This window comes from Papaver somniferum, chromosome 2, assembly GCF_003573695.1.
Source record: "Papaver somniferum cultivar HN1 chromosome 2, ASM357369v1, whole genome shotgun sequence".
NCBI lineage: Eukaryota > Viridiplantae > Streptophyta > Magnoliopsida > Ranunculales > Papaveraceae > Papaver > Papaver somniferum.
In genome coordinates, this window is record NC_039359.1 from 58,908,395 (window position 1) to 58,928,511 (window position 20,117).

A 20,117-nucleotide genomic window follows, 5' to 3' on the forward strand; every position below is an offset into this window, starting at 1 on the left:
CTCGATATGTAAATCACATTTCAAAGATTCATCTACCGTGGATATTGTTTGCTTGGTTCCAAAACTATCTTAGCTTAAACCTAAAACAACCCATGCTTCGAAAGTCTATATAAAGGGAACCTCAAGCAAATGGGATCTTTGAATCCCGACAATATCTTTGTGTTTCCTATTTGTAAACTAGAGTCATCCTTTTCCTAAAACCCTAATTTTAGGGTTTCGCGACTAAAAAAACTTCATAGGAGTATCCTGATCTTGTTTGATTGTTGAGATTGCTCCATCAATCAAGATAGATAGAAATCACAAAGTTCTCTTCGCCTTAGACTTTGTTTATTCCACAAGTTTAATACTTGTGAGGTAAATAATAATCTAAGATGCTCTTAGGGAAGCATAAGTCCGGATTTTGATGTTAGCTAGACTTTGTCTATTACTATCGATTTTCATTCTCACCTTGATCTACGATCAAAAAGGAAATCGCCATATAGGCTTATCTGTGGGAGACAAATTGGTTTAAAGCCTTCAATTGAGTTGAAGCAACTCTTAGGATGTAAAGGACGTCATCTAAGGGAATCAATTGCGCGGAGTCCTGCTGGGATTCAAGAGGCATAAGGAACGCGACTGTAACTGAATTACTTTGATGGTTTAATTCGGTCTAAACTACATTCCAGACCGAAGTTAATTGGTAGTAGGCTAGTGTTTGTAGCGGCTCAATATAGTTTGGTTTTCAACCTGGACTAGATACCGGGTGTTTTCTACATTTGCAGTTTCCTCGTTAACAAAATTTCTGGTGTCTGTGTTATTTCTTTTTCCGGATTATATTGTTTATCATTATAATTGAAATATCACAGGTTGTACGTTAATCAATCAAAGTATATATATCCATCCTTATTTGTTGGATACGACTTGATTGATTTTTGGATATTGATATTTGGAATCGTCCAAGTACTCTCGCACGCAAATCAAGTTCACGAAATTGTCTCTATAAACTTTATGATTGTATGAGAAACAGATATAACTCTAAATATTATTCCTTGATTGAGATTCATTAAGTTTAACTCTCGGAATTATATTTTAAGTTTGTTCATACAGGTTGCCTAAAAAAAAGTTTGTGGTGTATTCTGGTACCCCCACGTTTTCAATTTGTAAGCCACATATTAAGTTACTCAAAAAGAACAACTTCAAGTGGAGTGAATCATCTCAATCAACATTTGAGCAACTAAAGGTGGCTATTACCACTACTTCTGGTCTTATCTTGCTTGATTTTTCTAACCATTGGAACTAGATACTGATGATCGTGAATGGAGTGGGGGATGTTTTAATAAATAACAATAAGCCAATTGCATACTTCAGTAAATGGATGGGGGAAAGGTTTTTATCTTTGTCTACCTATGAGAAGGAAATGATGGAAGTAGTTATGAAAGTGACCAAGTAGAGATCATATTTGATGAGAAATCATCATCTACACTACTGATTATTCGAGTATCAAGTACTTTCTAGAACAATAGATTCATACAACCTTACAACAGAAATGGCTTTCCAAACTTTTAGGATACAATTATGAGATGAGATATAAAAAAGGGTCTGAAACATGGTAGCAGATACCTTATCCAGAGTGGTAATAAATGATGAAACCAGTTGTCAAAATTCAAGTACAACCAACAACAGAGCTACGTATAAGACTAGATGGCTAAGGATATTATTTCCAAGTTGCTTGTTCAAGACGATGCAATCGAACATTACAAATTCCAGCAAGGCATATTAATATTCAAAACTAGAATATACATTGGAAAGAAGGGTGAACCCAGACAGAAAATTTTAATGGCAGTCCATACTTCTTCCACTGGTGGCCAATCAGGTTCTCAAACTAGTTATTAAAGGGCCAAATTGTATTTTATTTATTGGAGTTAGATGAACCAACAGATTCTAAAATTTGTGCAAGAGTGTGACACCTATCAACAACATAAAAGTTTCAATACTTCACCAACATGACTATTGCAGCCACTACCAGTTTCAGACTCAGACTTCATTACAGGTTTACCTAAGTCTTAAGGAAGGACAGTGATACTGCTGATAATAGATATATTCACAAAATACAACCACTTCCTGGCTCTCATACATCCTTATACAATATCTGTTATGACATTGTCATTGTCTTTAAATTGACATTGTCTTTAAATTGCATAGACTTCCTAAATTTGTTGTGTCTGACAGGGATAGTATATTTCTAAGTAATTTCTGGCAAGTATTATTTGCAAAACTTGGCACTGAGTTGCACATGAGTTATGCTTACTATCCCCAAACTTATGGTTAGATAGAGCGGTTTATGCATGCTTAGAGACTTACCTAAGATGTATGACTAGCTTCAAGCCTAAAAAGTGAGTCACATGGATACCATTCATTCTACATTTCATGTTTCACATCTCAAACCCAAATTTGAAAAAGGAATGATGCCACAAACTAAGCTGCCTGTAACAGACTTAACAGGGAATTTAAGGGTTACCCCATTAAAGGTTCTGGACTCCAGTAAGATAAATAAGAATCATCAAGAGGTGGAGCAAGTTCTGGTATAGCGGGATGGCATGACTGAGTATGAGGCCACCTGGGAGGACAAACAATTCACGGCATAGTAATTTGAAAGTATGATCCTTGAGGACAAGGATATTTATAATGAGTGGGCATTTGTCATGTCTCGACTTAAGTGACACCAATTCTTTTAAGGCCATCTGAGCTGGGGTGTACTAGTAGTTGTAATTTCAATTTATGTTTTATGATACGTTAATTAGGTAGCTAATTAGTTGTTGCTAATCATGTTTAGTGACGAGTGTGGGAGGAGAACGTGTGTCTGACCACCCTTATCCTTTTATTCCCCGTTCTGTATCTGAGTATATTATCGAGTATTATTATCAAGTTTAATTTTCTCCCCTCTGAGGGTTTTATCCGTCAATTTTGCAGTTAGATTCTAAGTTCTTGAGTCTGATCATCCATTTGTAGTGTAGATCACTATAAATGCACAAGACTATGCTCACTATTGCATATTTCTACATAACATGGTAATTCAGAAAAACCGTCGACGTGATAAGGAGTGCACTAACTATGAAAATGAATATTTGAGGCATGAGATTCAACCAGAAAGAGGTTTGCCTGCAAGAAACTGTGGAAAATTTAAGAGAAGATCTTAGAGTGAATCTTTGGGCAGAGTACGAAAGAGCCGGTGGGCTTAATTATTAAAATTTATTTCATGTATTAGATTATTAAGTTTTATTTCATGTATTAATTTATACATTTGATTTTTAATTTGTTTATAGTTTGTTATTAATCAAGAATGCAACGACATTTCAAATTAAATAACTTTTCATTTCAAATTAAAATAAAGTAGAATGCCATTTCAAACTAAAATTAAAACTAGTACATCATTTATTTTAGAGGTACTACTACACCGAACTCATCATCACCAGCTGAGTTGTTAAATCCAACTATCTGTGCTCGTAACTTGTCAAATTCGAGTTGCCACACATGTTTTTGTTGGGCATTCATAATTGAAGCGTCCGCTTGAAGAATGTTATGATGGTCATAATCATTTTACAAAATTTTCTTGAGAAAGCCAACTTTTTTTGGTGTCCCTGTTTTTAAAATTTCTTGTCAACTGCTCTTTTCTTTTCGACTGTCTTCTGATGTTCCATAAACTCTGCCATATTAAGACCGTCGGAGTTTCCCCCTTCTTGAGTTAATTTTCTAGTCAGTCTTGCTTTGTTTCTTGATGGAAGTTTTTTTTTTTAGCATCATCATTATTGATAGCTATGTTGACATTTGGATTTCTTGGGATATCTGGTAAAGCATTTGATGGACCTGGTGAAAATGGTGTTGAGAAGAATTGTACGGTGACCTTTTAGGTACTTGTTGATCAGCTACTAATAAGTCTGAATCATATTTATTCAACACCTTCAAAATATGAAAACTACTTTCAAATTGGAAATTTTTTCCATGCTTGCCGCCAAAATATGTACGCACTGTCTTCTCACATCAACATCCACAAAACCACTCTCCCGAACTTTCTTGGATTGCATTATTGGAGCAACATATGAGGATACTTCCTTATTGAAATTAATGAAGCGTTGTGCCAACCCAGTCTATAATATCAGGATTATTGATGTTCACGGTTTTCTCTTGATATCTCAAAATTATGTTATTCCACATGGTGTTACCATATTTCTCTGCACCATTGTTACAATCTTGGATAAAATAAACATAATTACAACAAAAACATTCATCTTCAGTGATATTGAATTTTGTACCCCAAACTTTGTTCTTTTTACCTTTACCTCTTTTATCTTGAGATTGAAAATATATATCACAAGAAATTAAGAAGTGTAGAGAAGGTGTGATTAGTTTATCTTGTTTTAGATTAGAAGAATATTGAGATATGAGATATTTTAAAGAGATTTAGAAATTCTGGAGTGAGTTGAAATGATTTCAAAATTGTATGTTTATAGAGGGGGAATTTGTAGCCGTTGGGTGAGGAACTAGATATCTATGATCAGATCAATGAGTGATAGCAAGACTATCGCTGGCGTTCAGACCGTCGAACGATAGGCTGACCATCGAGCGATTGACTTTTTATCGCTCGCTCGACATTCTATCGCATATGTCTAAGTGGTATATTTGACATTTGACACATACGTTTGCCACTTTGCTATATTCATAGTGGGTGTTAAAGTGGAAAATTATAAAGTTTGACATGTGCATATTAATAAGCCTAATATTAATAAAATTAACAGACTAAATAGTTTGAGCAGGTCTCTAAACCAACTAACAAGGAGAAGAACATAACACATTTGCTAGCATGTTATTTATTTATTCATTTATTTATAGCATGTTTTGATGCTGCTTAGTAGATTTTTCACTTCTAGAACTAAAAAAACTAGACATTAGTTTGAGTATATAATTTCAACAAAAACTCTTGACAACCTGCGTATTGGAATCGGAACTCCCTACAAAAATAATACTTTAAAGGAAAGTAAATGTTTTTGCTTCTAATTTGTTTCCGGTATAAAAACACCTTAATAATAGCAAAATAGTATTGCGCAGGAGTTTGCTTCTCTTCTAACGGAAGTTCAAATTCACTATTTCACTAATAACTCTAGTCAAAACAAACAATGTTGCATAAGAGCATCTCAAATGCAAAGGATCAAAGTCTTATATTGCATGCCAACTTCAATTTAAGAGATTTCCACAAAAGTTTTACCTCCAATGCAAAGGTGAATGTCACGAAAAAGGACGACATGGCTAGTCAGGGGTAAAGGAGAAAGTCTAAATCAGACTTTTTCTATGACCTTGGATCTTAAGTCCACATGATCATTTGTACCTAAATTTAAATAAAATTTGTTAGATAAAATCCTTGAGATTGGAGATGAGTTATAGATGAAATTTTTCTTTTTTGATTTTTTTTTTGTCTTTTAGCAATGACTAAGACCTCCATGTAAGATGACCTTAACCTCAAACATTCGAGATGCTGTAAGACTATAGCAGTAGTACAGTTGTGGACGGATGAACCTGTTAGTGGCATGGCAGCTATAACATTTTTACTAACACAATGAAATAAAAGAATGCAATTTGGTATCCAAATATTTTAGCAACTCCTCACAGTGTTGCGCAATAAATTCTGGTTCGAATCTGAATGCAGTAAATTTTCAAATACCAAAGAGCGTAAAAATTAAGTTCACCGGTTAAAAATGAAATCAAATTACAGAAAGAATCGCATAATTTAAACGTGTCTCAAGTAGATCTATTTACATCACTAGGACATAACCAAAAACCTGATAGAATTATTACCAGGTCACGAATGGACCAACATGAGCCTTATACTCAGTTTCCGGGGGCAAAATTTGTGGCAAAAGCCCAGGCATTGTTGCTAACAGGATCAGCAAGATGGTCAGCCAAGTTCTCTAGAGGTCCTTTACCGGTCACAATTGCTTGAACGAAGTACCCGAACATGGAAAACATCGCCAATCTTCCGTTCTTAATCTCTTTCACTTTCAACTCAGCAAAAGCTTCTGGGTCATCGGCAAGTCCAAGAGGGTCGAAACTTCCACCGGGGTACAATGGGTCCACAATCTCACCTAGAGGTCCACCGGCAACACGGTAACCCTCAACTGCACCCATCAGGATAACTTGTGTAGCCCAAATAGCCAAGATGCTTTGAGCATGTACTAAGCTCGAGTTACCCAAGTAGTCCAATCCCCCCTCACTGAAAATTTGAGCACCGGCTTTGAACCAAACGGCTTCACCGAATTTAACGCCGTTACGTGAGAGCAATTCAGGGAAGATGCATCCTAGAGCTCCGAGCATAGCCCATCTGCAATGAATCACTTCAAGTTCACGGTTTTTGGCGAAAGTTTCTGGATCTGCAGAAAGCCCTGCAGTGTCCCAACCATAATCACCAGGGAATTCACCATTGAGATACGATGGAGCCTCGCCTGAAAAGGGACCCAAGTACTTAACTCTGTCAGGACCATACCATGGGCTGTTAGATGAAACTGCCGGTTTAGATGATTTAGCTGCTTTTGGCGCCACTGTCTTTTTCTGGAAGAGCATGGTAATTCTTCCTTCACCTTCTGGAATGGATGGAGTTAGCTTCACTGCCTTTCCAGCAAGAGAAGGAGAAGAGAGAGCCATTGTTGAAGCAGCCATTAATTAATGGATGTATTGGAACTAACAAGATAGAGAAGAAGTGAAATGAGATGAATATATGTTAAATGAGTTTGTGTTTTGAAGCTGTTGATTTTGGTTTGTATAAATACAAGTAGAATTCATACGGTTACTTATCTTAGGATATCTGTATCCACATTGTAATTGGCTAATGAACTTCCATGGCTCTGCTCAATAGTTAAACAGCAGGCACCCTTTCCATCCACAAGCTTACGAAAATAAAAAAAAATTAACACCAGCCAGGGAAAATCAAACGGTAACTTCTATTAAGATATCTCTATCCAAATTGTGATTGGCTAAGAAAGTTCATGGCTCTGCTCAATTACTAAAGAGTTGGCACTCTCTCATATACAAGCTTATGAAAATCTGAGAGTTCTAACACCAGCCAGGGAATACCCCACTTGTCATTTGTTTTAGATTTTTTGTGGACCATGTGAAAAGATAAGGTTATAGGCCACACTCAGCCAAGCACTCGACTCTTGAAACATCATACATACTTTTTTTAGGTAGAATGTACCGGTTTGTATTATTAGTTACTGTTACAGAACCAAACAAAGTAAAAGAGCAAATGACGCACTAATCAGCAGGTTTCCTTGGGCGATTCGAGTTCAGGATGTTCAAGATGTGTTTCTCTACTGCCTCCAGCTTACCTTCAAACTAGGAATCGCACTACTTTTTGGAAGATTCAAGAAAGCCACCATCTTGTCCAACATGTTCTTGAAAATCTTGAGCCTCTCAATTTGTTCAGACTTTGGTGGGTGTGGAAGGGAATCATGCTACCGCATGACAAAAGGAATAACATAGATCAGAGAAGTTGTAAGTTAACAGAACTGTGGTTTTTAATTAGTTGTAAACAGAAAAACAAACCCAACACTAACCTGTTGGCATTTTCGAGAAATCTTCTGGTGAAAGTCAATAAGATCCGGTAAGTATTTTTCTCTCATGGACTTGATCTAGGATTAGAAGAAAAATTAAATGGTTAACAATGTAGTTGGATTTCGCCAGAATGGTATATTTTTGGCAACTCAGCATCATGTTAACCGATAAAAGCTCTAATGGCTAAGATTTGAAACGGCTCTGATGCAAACGACATTAGAAAGAAAAGAAAACACAACGAAAGCTAAAAGAGGTGAGTAGAAGTATATTGCCTGATAAACTTCCTCCTGAACATCGACCACATTTCCTGTTTTTGAAAAACAGGAAATGACAACTCATTAGACTAGCAGTCTTCCAGAAAAAAGAAGAAAGAACTGAAAAAGAGGAAAGGAAGGCAACATAAAATAATTGTATCTAAATCATTAGAACAGAAAAGTTCAACAGAAGAAACAACCCAAACAAAAGCAATATAAAGTGCATTTTTCGACCAAAATGACATACTTGATGAGGGCAGTTGATGGCAACCAGTTGGCTGAATTTGCTGCTGCAGTGGACCAGCTTTCCATGCGCGATTCAAGGTCATAATATTCAACAACTGTTCCTCGTACGAAGCCAGCTTATCCTTCAAACTAGGTATCACACTACTTTTTGGAAGATTCAAGAAACCCATCATCTTGCCCAAAATGTTCTTGAAAATTCGGAGCCTCTCAATTTGTTCAGATTTTGGCGGGTGTGGAAGAGAATCATGCTACCACAAGACAAAAGGAGTAACAAATATTTATCAAGCAGGATTATCCAATAAAAAAAAAAGAGAAATAAGTTGTAAACAGAAAGGAAAACCAAATACTTACCTGTTGGCATATTTTAGAGATCTTCCGGTGCATGTCATTAAGATCTGGTAAGTATTTTTCTCTCATGCACTCAATCTACAATTATAACAAAATAAAATGGTTAATAATGTAGTTGAATTTGGCCAAGATGGTATGTTTTTCACAACTCAGCTACTCTTGTCAACCGAGACAAGCTCTAATGGCTAAGATTTGAAACGGCTCAGATGCAAATGATATTAGAAAAAAAAGAAAACATAATGAAAGCTAAAAGAGGTCATTAGAACCATACTTTCTGATAAACTTCCTCCTGCACGTCGACCACATTTCCTATTATTGCTGCATCTAGTAATGCTAAAAGAAAATCAGCAAATCATAACCCATTAGACTACTAGTCTGCCCTTCTTCTACAGTGATAAAAAAGAAAGATGAAAAGGAGGGAAATGAAGGCAACAGAAAAATTATTGTATCTAAAATCAGCAAACCACAAAAGTCCTAGAGAAGAAACAACCCAAAAGAAAGCAATGTAAAGTGGATTGCTCGACGAAATGACATACTTGATGAGGCCTCTGGAGGTGGCATTTGTGAATGCAACACTTGCTTCTGGTCCACTAGATTTGGATGGTTGAGCATCGAGCCACCAGATGTCTGAACCACCTTTTGTTGCATATCCTTTTCTAATGAATTTGGTTGTTGCTGCCATTCCAGTTGCTGATGCATCTGCATTGTTTGAGATAAAAGCTGAGGCACAAGTTGTTGCTGTGCTGGTTGACATTGTGCACGTTGCCCTAGGATTTGTAACATATTTGTTGATACCTGTGCGTTTTGTTGTTGCTGCACCTTTCCCCTTTGCTGATGCATGGTATGCATTGGCTGCTGGTGCTGCTTCTGTAACCCTGACATGTTACTTTGTTGACCTAGCTGCTGCTGATGAGGGATATTATTTCCAAGTAAATGTTGTTGCATATTTGCGATATCATTCTGTAGGTTTAGTAACTCTTGCTGCTTCTGCTGCTGCATATCGGATACATTGTTTTGTTGCCCAATTAACTGATTCGGTTGCAAGTTTGGGACATTCATTTGCTGCCTTGAAGGCAAAACTGTATGCTGTTGCTGATGCAGAACAGGAGCTTGTTGGTGCAATTGAGGCTGTTGAGTATACTGCAATTGAGTTGACTGTATTGGTTTTTGCTGTTGTGGTTTTGGTTGTTGTTGCTGCATGTGTGACTGCATAATGGAGGACAGATTGTTTCCCTGTTGCTGCTGCTGCTTCTGCTTTAAAAGGTGTTGTTGCTGATACAAAAACTGCTGCGAACTTTGAGACTGCTGTTCTTGAGAACCAGTTTGCTGTGGATTTTGGCTACCACCACCAGAATTTAAGGGTAACAAATTAGGAACTCCATTTGTCTGAGATTTTGTCTCCAGTGTCAGCATCTTCAAAGATATTTTTCGTAGATAATCCACCTAAATTTTACAAAATTAATTTTGTTAGATTCTCCGAGTGCTGCATGTATAAAGAAAAGATTACTGAGCATTAATATATGATTTTGTTAGATTCTACAAGTGCTGCATGTATAAAGAAAATATAACTGAGCATTAATATATGATTTTGTTAGATTCTACGAGTGCTGCATGTATAAAGAAAAGATTACTGAGCATTAATATATGATGCATAGATGATAAACTGATTTCATTAACGATTATTTACACAAGATCCACCGAATCTTTACCTTTCAGAGAAATTTTTCTACATAGAGGCCAAGTAAAGGATTTTATTACATGATTCTGGCATTCACTGCTCTTTTAGTACATCATCTATTCCTTGAGAACAACTTATCAACCTGATACCGCTTTATATCTTTCAGAATGTAAAGTGACAGAATCAACAATATGTATGACCCAGAGGAGAATGGCACAAAAGGGGACAAAATTATTTATGTAAGCTAAAATAAGGTTGTGCAGGATCTAACATTATCGACAGAGTAACAGACCATGGAGCTTCCTAACAACATAGACATGATTTTTTTCTGAGCGGCAACTAAAGATTCTGGTTTGGAAAGAGAGAGAGAAGGATAAGATAAGGAGATCTCATCATAGCGAAAAGTCAGATCATATCTATAATGGAAAAATCAAATTACTGGTCAGAAGTCAGAATGGCAGTGAAGATGGCCTTAATTACACGGATAAGTGTGTGTGTTCTTTGAACTCATCGGAACCAATTAATACGGTAACATACCAAAACGGTAACAGTTCAGTTGATTGTAATATTTAGCTAAAAGCAATTAGATCGAGCATCTGAAGCCAGATCTTTCCAAGAAGTTAAACAAAAACAGGGAAAGGCGTACCCCGCAGAATGTATGCATAACATTGGCTTATCAGGCAAACTCTGGCAAGCAACCCCCTAGAATTTGGCAACTCCTACTCAGACCTTTAGGGTAATAAAGTATGTTTTAGAGTAAGGAACCAATGAAACTGAGAACCAGAGAAGCATTGATCTAAAAACAAGTGTTTCTAAGCAATTCAGGTTCTCGCACAAGTATCGCAAACAGAAGGAACACAGATAGCTTTCATTGCTTCAGTTCCTAAACACTCGATGAGTTCAGCAAGCATGTGCACTCCATAAGTCAGGATTGTTCTATGTAAAAGGTTACGATATCAAATTGGAAATGAAATGACACGTGTGCTTGACAATCACGTGAATGAAATTCGCTAATAACAAACTAAACACCTGATTATTAGTGCACCTCAAAAGAGCATCTGACAACAACGGCTTCAATCATTGAGCCGTTCTTCAAATCATCCTACAGTCCTTAACTCGATTATAGTTTATGTAACCCCAAATCATAGTCGTCAAATCTAAATAATCAAAACACCGAATAAGTGCAACAAATCGGACTTCTACGCAACGGAAAGTGTGCTTATTTTGACGAATCAGAGGTGAAAAATTGAGAAAACTAGTAAAGCAATACAATGACAAGGCTAATATACCTGACTTGTGGCAGCAGTGAACATATCTTCCTCAAATCTTACAGCAATTTTCTTAATCTCTACCCATCCCTCTGGCCCAGAAATTGAAAATTGTCTCTCCAGAGTTTCCAATCTACGAGAATGAAAACGCAAGAAGTTCAATCCAAGTAAGAGTGATCAATACCAAAATCGGATTACACACAAACAAAATAAAAGGTTTAGCGTGATCATTTTACCCTAATAATCATACTTCTCCTAGTTAAAACCAAACAACAGTAATTACTTACATCTTAGTGACAATTCTGTGTCGAGAATCAGGTTGAACTTGTGTTCTCCAATCGGTTGTAGCTCCCATGTTAGGTGATCTCAAAAAGAAGACGAGGATGGAAATTTTCCAAAATGGTTGAATAAAAACCCTAGAAATCACAGTCGATCAAAATCAATTTTGTTTTGGAGAGAGAGAAATTTATCACTCAAGGGGATTTCAACTTCTAAAAAACGCGCCTAGGAGTCTCGCTGAAACGACGAAATCGGAGATGAAAATGGCTAAAAATTTCAAATGAAAAAAATTGTTATAACAGGGACGCATGCCTTTTTTTTGTTATAAAAATTGTTAGATAGGAGGGAGGAGAATAGGGTGGTGGGGATTATGGAGCCGAATAGCAGGACCGTTTTTTTTTATATTTTTTTTATTTACTTTTTTCCCTTGTATGCTACCTTATTTTTAATTTTTCTTTTATTGTTCTGCAAAGATTCTAGTAGAGCTTTGCAGAACACCGTGGAAAATTATCCTTGTGGTGGGAGCTGTGGGACTTTTCTTTTTTGAGAATTTTGATAAAGTATCCGTTTTTCGGTACCCATACGAAAAATACCCCGAACGTTTTAAAATTTGTTAAAGTGCTCCCATAATAAGTTTTTCCATTAGTGTTAGTTAAGACTAGTTTACTTTACGTATTTATCATTTATTTATTGTCATATTGAGGTTCGTCCAGCCTAATTCAGGATTTTTAGAGAGCTTTCAGGTTCGTTACATCGTTTCCTAAAAAGGGTTCGTCATTTCAAGTGGTTCATGAAAATTCGATATTTTACCACATTTTTTAGGTTCATCGAGCCCGGTTCAGGATTGTGACAACGTTTTCAGGTTCGTCGAGCCCGGACCAGGATCGTTGCACCGTCTTCAGAATCATCGGATCATTTATCCTCCCCACCAAAAAGATACAATTTAGGGGTAAAAGGTATGCCTATTTTACCGTAAAACATGCATACCTTTTTCGTGGAATGTGAAAAGCTGGGGTACTTTATCAAAAGCCCCCCCTTTTTTTTCAATGTTCTGATTTTTAAGGACGGTCTAGACTCTTGAACACAGTGATAATAACTTATCACTGTGATAAATAAAATATCAAGTTATAAATATATGGGATACATCATAATAACTTATCACTTTATCAAAAGCCCCTCCTTTAAAGTTCGCCACCTTCTCTCCTTGACTTGGGCCGCCGAGTTTTGACCACAAGTTGAGTTTTTAAACAAATCCGCATATCACCTACATCATCTTGTTCTTACTCATATCAATACCCGAGAATCTTTCTTTACACTGAGTGTTAGAATCCTTCATGTCAAATTGCTATGTTCGTAAGGAGGAAATCTAGGCTAGATTTACGGGGATTTTGTTGGTCTTACTAAGAAATCGAAACTTCGTTGCTATCACCCACTTCTCCTACCAGTTTTTTAATCAATTCCTGCTCAACCAATGGAACTCTAGTCACCGTGTAAACCACCCAATAACTCCGCCCCAGCAAACCCATCTCAACCATTTTTCCCCATGACATCCAACTCCACCACGCCTGAAAAGCTTCACAACCCCCCACACCTTTCGACTATTCCAAGACCCTGCAATCATGATGTATCCGTAGCACCGCCCAACCTTTTTTTATCCCCCATCGGTACCATCAACAACATTACCTTCTCAGCTTCTTCATCGTCTACCTATACCTCCTTTCTCTCACCCACATCCTCTCTCCAAAAAGAACCAGACATCAACCACCCAACTCAAGAGAATCTTCAAAAAGAAAACCAGCAAACTTTACCAGATCAGACAAAAAACCCCTCATCACTCATACCTTTTAGCAAACCCTCATCATCCAAGAAAAAATACAAAGATACTCACCTTTTCCAACTCACTGAAAGGATGCAAAATCTAATGAAAGACCACCATCGTCATTGTTTAGCTGTAAAGGTCCTGTCAGGAAAGTTCTCGTATAAGATTGAACTGAAAAATCACTGGACCCCCATGCAAATTAAACACCTACAAACTATTACTCATACGGAGGCCTACAAACTGGTTATGCACCATGAAAACGATAAGAACAAGATTTTAGAACATAAACCCTGGATTATTTCTGAACAAGTGGTATTGTTTGAGGACCATGAAAAGTTCATCGCTAACCCTGATCAAAGTTTTCTAGTTGCTTTTTTTTGGCTGCAGATTCTCCATCTCCCAAGGTACTGGATCGACAAGCTCTCCATTGAACAACTACTACAGAACGTCGGAACAGTACTGGAAGTTGATCTTAGTTCTTCTCCACCAAGAGCTAAAATAGAAATGGACTTCCAAAAATCCTTTACCCCAGGTATTCTACTGAACTGTGAAAAAGCTACTTGGATCCAGCTGGCTTATGAATATCTACCCATGATTTGTTATCGATGTGGTTTTCTCGGCCACATAGCAAGAGAATGTACCAAATTCATTAGCACAGACCATGCTCTGATGGATACTCAGTTCCCCAAATTTCCATATCACCGCCTCAACAGCAGGATGAAAGCTCAAAACCCACAACCAAAAACCCAAAATCTGCTGCCATCCTCTTCATCCAATATCCCATCAAAAACATCAGCCTCTACCCACCAGTCATGAACACCTCCCCAATCTCTTACACATACCAACCCAGCTACCAGAACAATTTTCAACACCACAACCATCCTCCACCGTTTCGAGACCGATCCCAATAAGACTAGCCCCAACCATGACTCAGCAAGGACTCAACTGGAATCCGGTTCCCCAAAAACAAGGTGCTACTGCTGTTATCCCGGCGAAATCCAAGGAACTTCAACAGTCTGACACTGTCTCTGACGTAGAAGCTTCACCATCAACTATCCCTATCTCTGCACCAAGTACCAATGATTCTATTAGCCGAAAGAATGTTCCCTCTGCAATCTCAATGGCTAGGGCCCACGGAAACGGACCGTTTTACCCGAACCAGCAAACCCGAACTGTACCTACCAGTTCCGAACAACCGGTTGAGCCAGCACCACATACAACAACCCAGGCATATATGTCGGTCGCAGAGATGACCGAAGCTAGTACTGAGCTCAATCGAGAAACCAACAAGAGTGCTGAAAAAGGGAAAGGCCCAATGAGTTCTACAAGCACTACAACTTCACCATTTCATATCCGAGAACTGCAACAAGTGACTCCACAAGCACCAAGGCCTGCATCCATCCAATTATTCCCTCTCTCCACTTATTTTTCGCTCAGTTTCTCTCAATTATTGATGAACTTTTTGCAGAAGAAGGAGGCCACAGTGAACCTGCAAATCACAGCTGTGAATGGTAACCCTCATGTTAAAATGACCCATAGATACATGGAAGAGATATAAACCACAATTGCATCCCCAGCTGTGCAAGCTACTGTTCAAAATCCTGCACCAACAGTAGGTACACCTGTGAAGACATACACAAGCAAAGAAAGAAGGGTGAGGAAAAGTTTACCAAAACACCTACTCATTCCACCAACTCCTGCGTTTGGAGCTCCTGCACTTCCATCAAAACTACAAAAGTTCATATCCTTATCAGAACTGAGGACAAGATCGAGTAGAACATCACAACCAACTCATGAAGTACCAATGGTAAGGACAAGAAAACAAAGATCTTCCATCTATATTGGGCGCACCTCTCAACCTACTGAGGGGATACAACAACAACAACAAAATCCAAAAGATACAGAGCCTCATACAACCAGTACAACTACCAAGGGCACCTCAACCACATCGGCTTGGCATCTATCTCTTGAAGAGGAGACTGATGGCATTACCAGTGATACTCCTCAGCGAGCTGTTGGCCAAGGCCAACACTCGCCTTCATTATAAATTACTTGGCCTAGAATTGTCAAGGTTCCCGCAACACCCTGACAATACAGAAAATGCGTGAGTACACATGCAATTATAGACCTTCTATTATGTTTTTATCTGAAACGTTATCATCTACACATCATATTTCTTTTTTGAAAACTTCTCTAGGATATGATAACTGTTTTGATGTACCTTGTAATGGTCATAAAGGAGGGCTAGGGATTTTGTGGAACTCCACAGTTAACATTACAGTTTTACTTTCTAATCAAAGTTTTTTTCATGTCTATGTTGAACCTTTTTCAAACTCTCAACCATGGATATTCACTGGCATTTATGGACCTCCACAACCTCAAGCAAGATGGAACCTTTGGCAAGAATTCAACTCAATAATTCCTCAACATAACCTTCCATGGCTGTTGATGGGAGATTTCAATGAGGTTCTCAACCAATCTGAAAAAATGGGAGGACGTCCTGTCCACAGCAACCAAGCAAAAGATTTCAAAGAGATGATTGACACAAACGGGCTCATAGATTTAGTCTTTCAAGGAGACACATATACTTGTACGAACAAACAAATGGGGGAAAACATTATCATGGAAAGATTGGACCGTGGACTGAGCAACCAAGCTTGTAAATATTTACACCTCAACATGACGATCAAACATCTACCCAGAATAGCCTCTGATCATGCACCTCTTCTGCTCCAAGAAAATTTCATCAGACGAATGCCAACAACAAATTTCAAAATGGAACACCTATGGTTTATTCACCCCCAAATGAAAGAAGTGGTGCTGGAAGTTTGGAACCAATCTCTCTCACCTTCACCACCCATCGACCTGCTGGATAAAATGCGAAATACAACCAATGCCTTACAAAAATGGAGAAAGGCCACATTTGGATACCTTCCATCAATGATCACTACAATGGAACACATCATCAAACAGTCCCAACATATGTGTGCAACCTCAACAGGACCAACACTGCAAGATTGGCTACAAAAAGAAAAAGACTACAGGCATACACATTTGATGCTGGTAAACTGCAACGAACTATACTGGAAACAACGATCAAGAATACAATGGCTACAAGAAGAAACAAACTGGAGCATTGAAAGGTCTAAAAATTGCAAGGAATTCACCACCAATACTGCACCTGATGTACGCAGATGACTTATTAATCACATGTTCGGCTGATGTGAAGTCCTGTGAAACCTTACAACGACTCCTCCAACGGTACTCCACTCGGCTGGACAAGCAATTAGTAAGGAAAAATCTTCTATCATCCACCACCCTAAATTACATCCGGATTTGGTTCAACAACTCAAGCTCTGTTCCAACATCAACACAAAAAAAACCCCACCGATGTACCTAGGCATCCAGTTCAAGAATGGTAGGAACTACTCAAATCTATTTACTGAACTTCTAAACAGGTTGGAAAGAAAGGAAAAAGGATGGATAACCAAGTGTGTCAATCAAGCGGGAAGGCTAGTTCTGATAAAAACAGCGTTGAGCCCAACTGTGAACCATGTCATGCAAACTCAACAACTACCAACTACGGCGCACAATAAGATAGACAGAATCACCAGGAACTTTCTATGGGGCCACGATAGTCAAACAAGAAATATGCACCCAATTGGTTGGGAAACAGTGACAAAACCGTTATCACAGGGAGGCCTTGGTATCAGGAAAAACAAAGAACATAACCAAGCATTGCTCATGAAACGAGTCTGGCAGTTACAACAGTCAAAAGAATCAGTGTGGACCTCAATCTGCACTCCAAAATACTTCAAAACCAATTCTAAATCATTACCATTCCCAAAGCCTCAATCATCGGCCAGTCCCCTTTGGAAAAACTTAACTAACACTTCTATTTTTTTGATGGGTTTAGTTTTCTCACAGGTGGAAGATGGCAAAAACACAATGATAAGCCAAAACTGGATTCCAAATTCACAACCTTTATCACTTCAAAACCTACCCATCAACATCCCACTCAATACACCAGTTAGCTACTTCATTGAACCTTCATCAAATACATGGAACCACAACCTCCTTTTCTCAACCTTCTGATGAGTGCTGAAAAGTGCATATTTTTATATATTTTTCTTGGCATTTAACTCATCTTTTGTGCATTAATTCTACATTTTATCCCATATTCTGTATTTTCATTGTTTTCAAGAATAAATATTTTTATTAATTAATTTTGCACTTTTAGGTAATAAATAAAGTTTGGATGAATTGCGGAGCGAAAAGAGCAGAAAAGTGGTGGAAGCCGAGAGGAATCACGCAAGGAAGCCGCGAAGAATGTTGTGCGCAATACCAAAAGGCTAGCAATGGGCTTAACAAGGAAGAAATTGTTCTTAAAAAAGAAATGGGCTCAGAATTATCCCAAGCCCAACTTATCTCCCAAGCAAAATCTCAAACCCAAAGCCCATTCTCTTGTAGCCGTCAGATTGGATTCACAGATGCATCCAACGGTCGCTTCATCGATGTGCATCAGATTTCGATACGTCAGACTCACACTACATCACCTAACTCCATCTTGAGCCGACAGTTTCTTTGTATAAGGCATCCAACGGTCGCTCAAGACCTGCTTCCATCTTGTCGTTAGATCCATTTCAGAAGTGACAATCCAACGCTCATCTTCGCTGTTCATCAAAATTTTCTGCACCCGCTCAACACCACAATACCTAACCCTACCCAAAACAGAACCAAACGCACCCCAACCTAATTCCCATCGAGTTTCCTTCTTCTCCATCTCTTCTCCCTCACCCCCGATGCAGAACCCATTTCCACCACCTGCTCCGCCACCAACTCTCTGCCACTACCACAACCACCACTAACTCCACTTACCACCAACCCTAAGTCCATCATCACCTCTATGTCTCTCAACTAGCCTTTTCAATTTCACTCGCCCCAAACCCTAGCCGTTTGTGTGTGAAATTGGAGAGAATAGTTGGTAGGCATCAATGGACAAATTGAAGGCATGGGAAGACACAAAAGACGCAATAGAAGAATGGGTCGACGTTATTGAGTGTTTTCAGAAAGTAGGTATGAATTAATTTTGATTTCTTTGAAACCCTAATTCTGATATTTTGGGGATTCTAGGGTTAGACGTGTGCAACTATAAATTGAGACCTTGGGTTGTTGTAGAAGTCATGCCTGGACTAGCCAGTGCACCACCAAGAGGACTGGACTAGCCAGTTCCTCAATTGTTCATGTCCTGTTTTTAGTTCAACTGTTTTGTGTTATTTTCAATTGTTTTGCACTGTCAATTATGTTCTAACCTGTTCTGCTAGGGTTGAGATGAAGCCCTAGCTTATTGCTTGTTATTCATGCTCTTGTCAGTAGCCATGATGTGTGTAAATGCTCATAGTGAAACTCCATCTTAGGGCTTCAACACTAGTCTTTCACATTGGATGTCAGGCATCCACTGTAGTTAGAATCATCTAGTGTTGCTGAACTGCAACTCATGCTTAATTTTATATATTGTTCTTTTGATTAATTGTGCTTTAAACAGACAGTTAATACTTAGGGAAGATACCTTAGTTGTGATAGGAGATTTCATATCAAAATGACCCTTGCTATATAGAGGATTGACATCCCTCTTGCTGGTGGTTATAGAAAAACAATGTTACTGTCAGTGATGAATAATCAGTGTGAGTTAGAGGTGGATTCAAAAGCCCTAGCATGTTCCTGTTTACTTGCTTTACATTCTACTGTTTTTCAGTTCAGTCACTGCCATCATCTCAAGTGTGTTTTAACACAACCAAGACTCTTTGTTACAACTTAGTTTTAGTGAAATCTTAAGCTTCAACTACACACACCTTGTCCCTGTGGATCGACCCGCACTTGCACATTAGCTACATCGACGCCGTGCACTTGCGGTATTAGTTTGTAGGTCTTTTAGAAACCTACCAAGTTTTTGGCGCCGCTGCCGGGGACTTGGCATTGTGTGGTTGCTGTTTTTCCTTGCTTTCTTTTGCTGCTATTCACTTGCATATTGGTGGGCCCCGGCAGGGTGTATAAAATGAAGCGATGAAAACGGGGGCCTACAGTAATACCGCAAGTGCACGGTCGTCGGTTGTAGCTCGTGCAAGTACGGGTCGATCCACAGAGATCGGGTGTGTTTTGGAAATGTTTCTAGCTAATTGGGTTCCTAAATTTGCTTTGGGCTTAGAAGCCTTTTGGAAGTGTTGGGCTTAATGTACTATTGGGTTTGATAACAATAAAAGGAACTGAGCTTGGGCTCAGTTAGTCTTTGAAAGTGCAAATGGGCTTTGGCCTTAAACTTAGGCTTTTGATTAAGCCCACAGTTAAATTGGATTGGGCCTTAATGAGTTTGGGCTTTGGTCTTAAACAACTGGGCTTTGGTTAAGCCCACAGTTGACTGAATTGGGCTTGGCTATTGAACTAAGCCTTTGGGTTAAACAACTGGGCTTTGGTTCAGTTGGATGGGGTCTGAGCTTGGCCTTGGAAGGCAGCAGCAGCAAACAGCTTGGCAGAGGCAACACAGCAGCAGGAGCAAGAGAGTTGCAACAATGCAATAGAATGTACAAGATGAGCAGTGCAGCAGTGCAGTGGGAAATGCACAGCAGTGCAGCAGCAACAGAGTTGCAGCA

At 38.6% G+C, this 20,117-nt stretch overlaps 2 protein-coding genes across 4 annotated transcripts; both read right to left on the reverse strand.

Annotated features, from left to right (window-relative positions):
- Window positions 1–5,701: 5,701 nt before the first annotated feature.
- LOC113347762 (chlorophyll a-b binding protein of LHCII type 1-like) lies at window positions 5,702–6,843 on the reverse strand. The gene has a single exon (XM_026591433.1). It carries the CDS (start codon window positions 6,682–6,684, stop codon window positions 5,860–5,862), a length of 825 nt encoding a protein of 274 aa, XP_026447218.1. The 5' UTR covers window positions 6,685–6,843; the 3' UTR covers window positions 5,702–5,859.
- A 106-nt stretch (window positions 6,844–6,949) lies between these two features.
- On the reverse strand, window positions 6,950–12,016 carry LOC113347761 (mediator of RNA polymerase II transcription subunit 15a-like). 3 transcript variants are annotated; one of them, XM_026591431.1, is made up of 10 exons: window positions 11,660–12,016; window positions 11,394–11,505; window positions 9,222–9,869; window positions 8,963–9,125; window positions 8,698–8,759; window positions 8,430–8,504; window positions 8,080–8,326; window positions 7,851–7,885; window positions 7,581–7,655; window positions 6,950–7,478 (listed from the first exon to the last, which is right to left on the reverse strand). In XM_026591431.1, the coding sequence occupies exons 1-10, from the start codon at window positions 11,725–11,727 to the stop codon at window positions 7,335–7,337; spliced, it is 1,629 nt and encodes a 542-aa protein (XP_026447216.1). In that variant the 5' UTR covers window positions 11,728–12,016; the 3' UTR covers window positions 6,950–7,334. The 3 variants fall into 3 exon arrangements, with proteins under 3 accessions (XP_026447216.1, XP_026447215.1, XP_026447217.1); XM_026591430.1 differs by having other exon boundaries at window positions 8,963–9,869; XM_026591432.1 differs by having other exon boundaries at window positions 6,995–7,478; window positions 7,851–7,952; window positions 8,963–9,869.
- Between the last annotated feature and the right edge of the window lie 8,101 nt (window positions 12,017–20,117).

Bases quoted from the DNA above. Each gene is read 5' to 3' on its own strand.
- LOC113347762 (XM_026591433.1), bottom strand. From the start codon at position 6,684: ATGGCTGCTTCAACAATGGCTCTCTCTTCTCCTTCTCTTGCTGGAAAG.
- LOC113347761 (XM_026591430.1), bottom strand. From the start codon at position 11,727: ATGGGAGCTACAACCGATTGGAGAACACAAGTTCAACCTGATTCTCGA. The intron at 7,886-8,079 runs GTATGTCATTTT...TTTCAAAAACAG, and splicing joins CCATCAACTGCCCTCATCAA to GAAATGTGGTCGATGTTCAG. The intron at 7,656-7,850 runs GCAATATACTTC...TTCTAATCCTAG, and splicing joins TTCAGGAGGAAGTTTATCAG to ATCAAGTCCATGAGAGAAAA.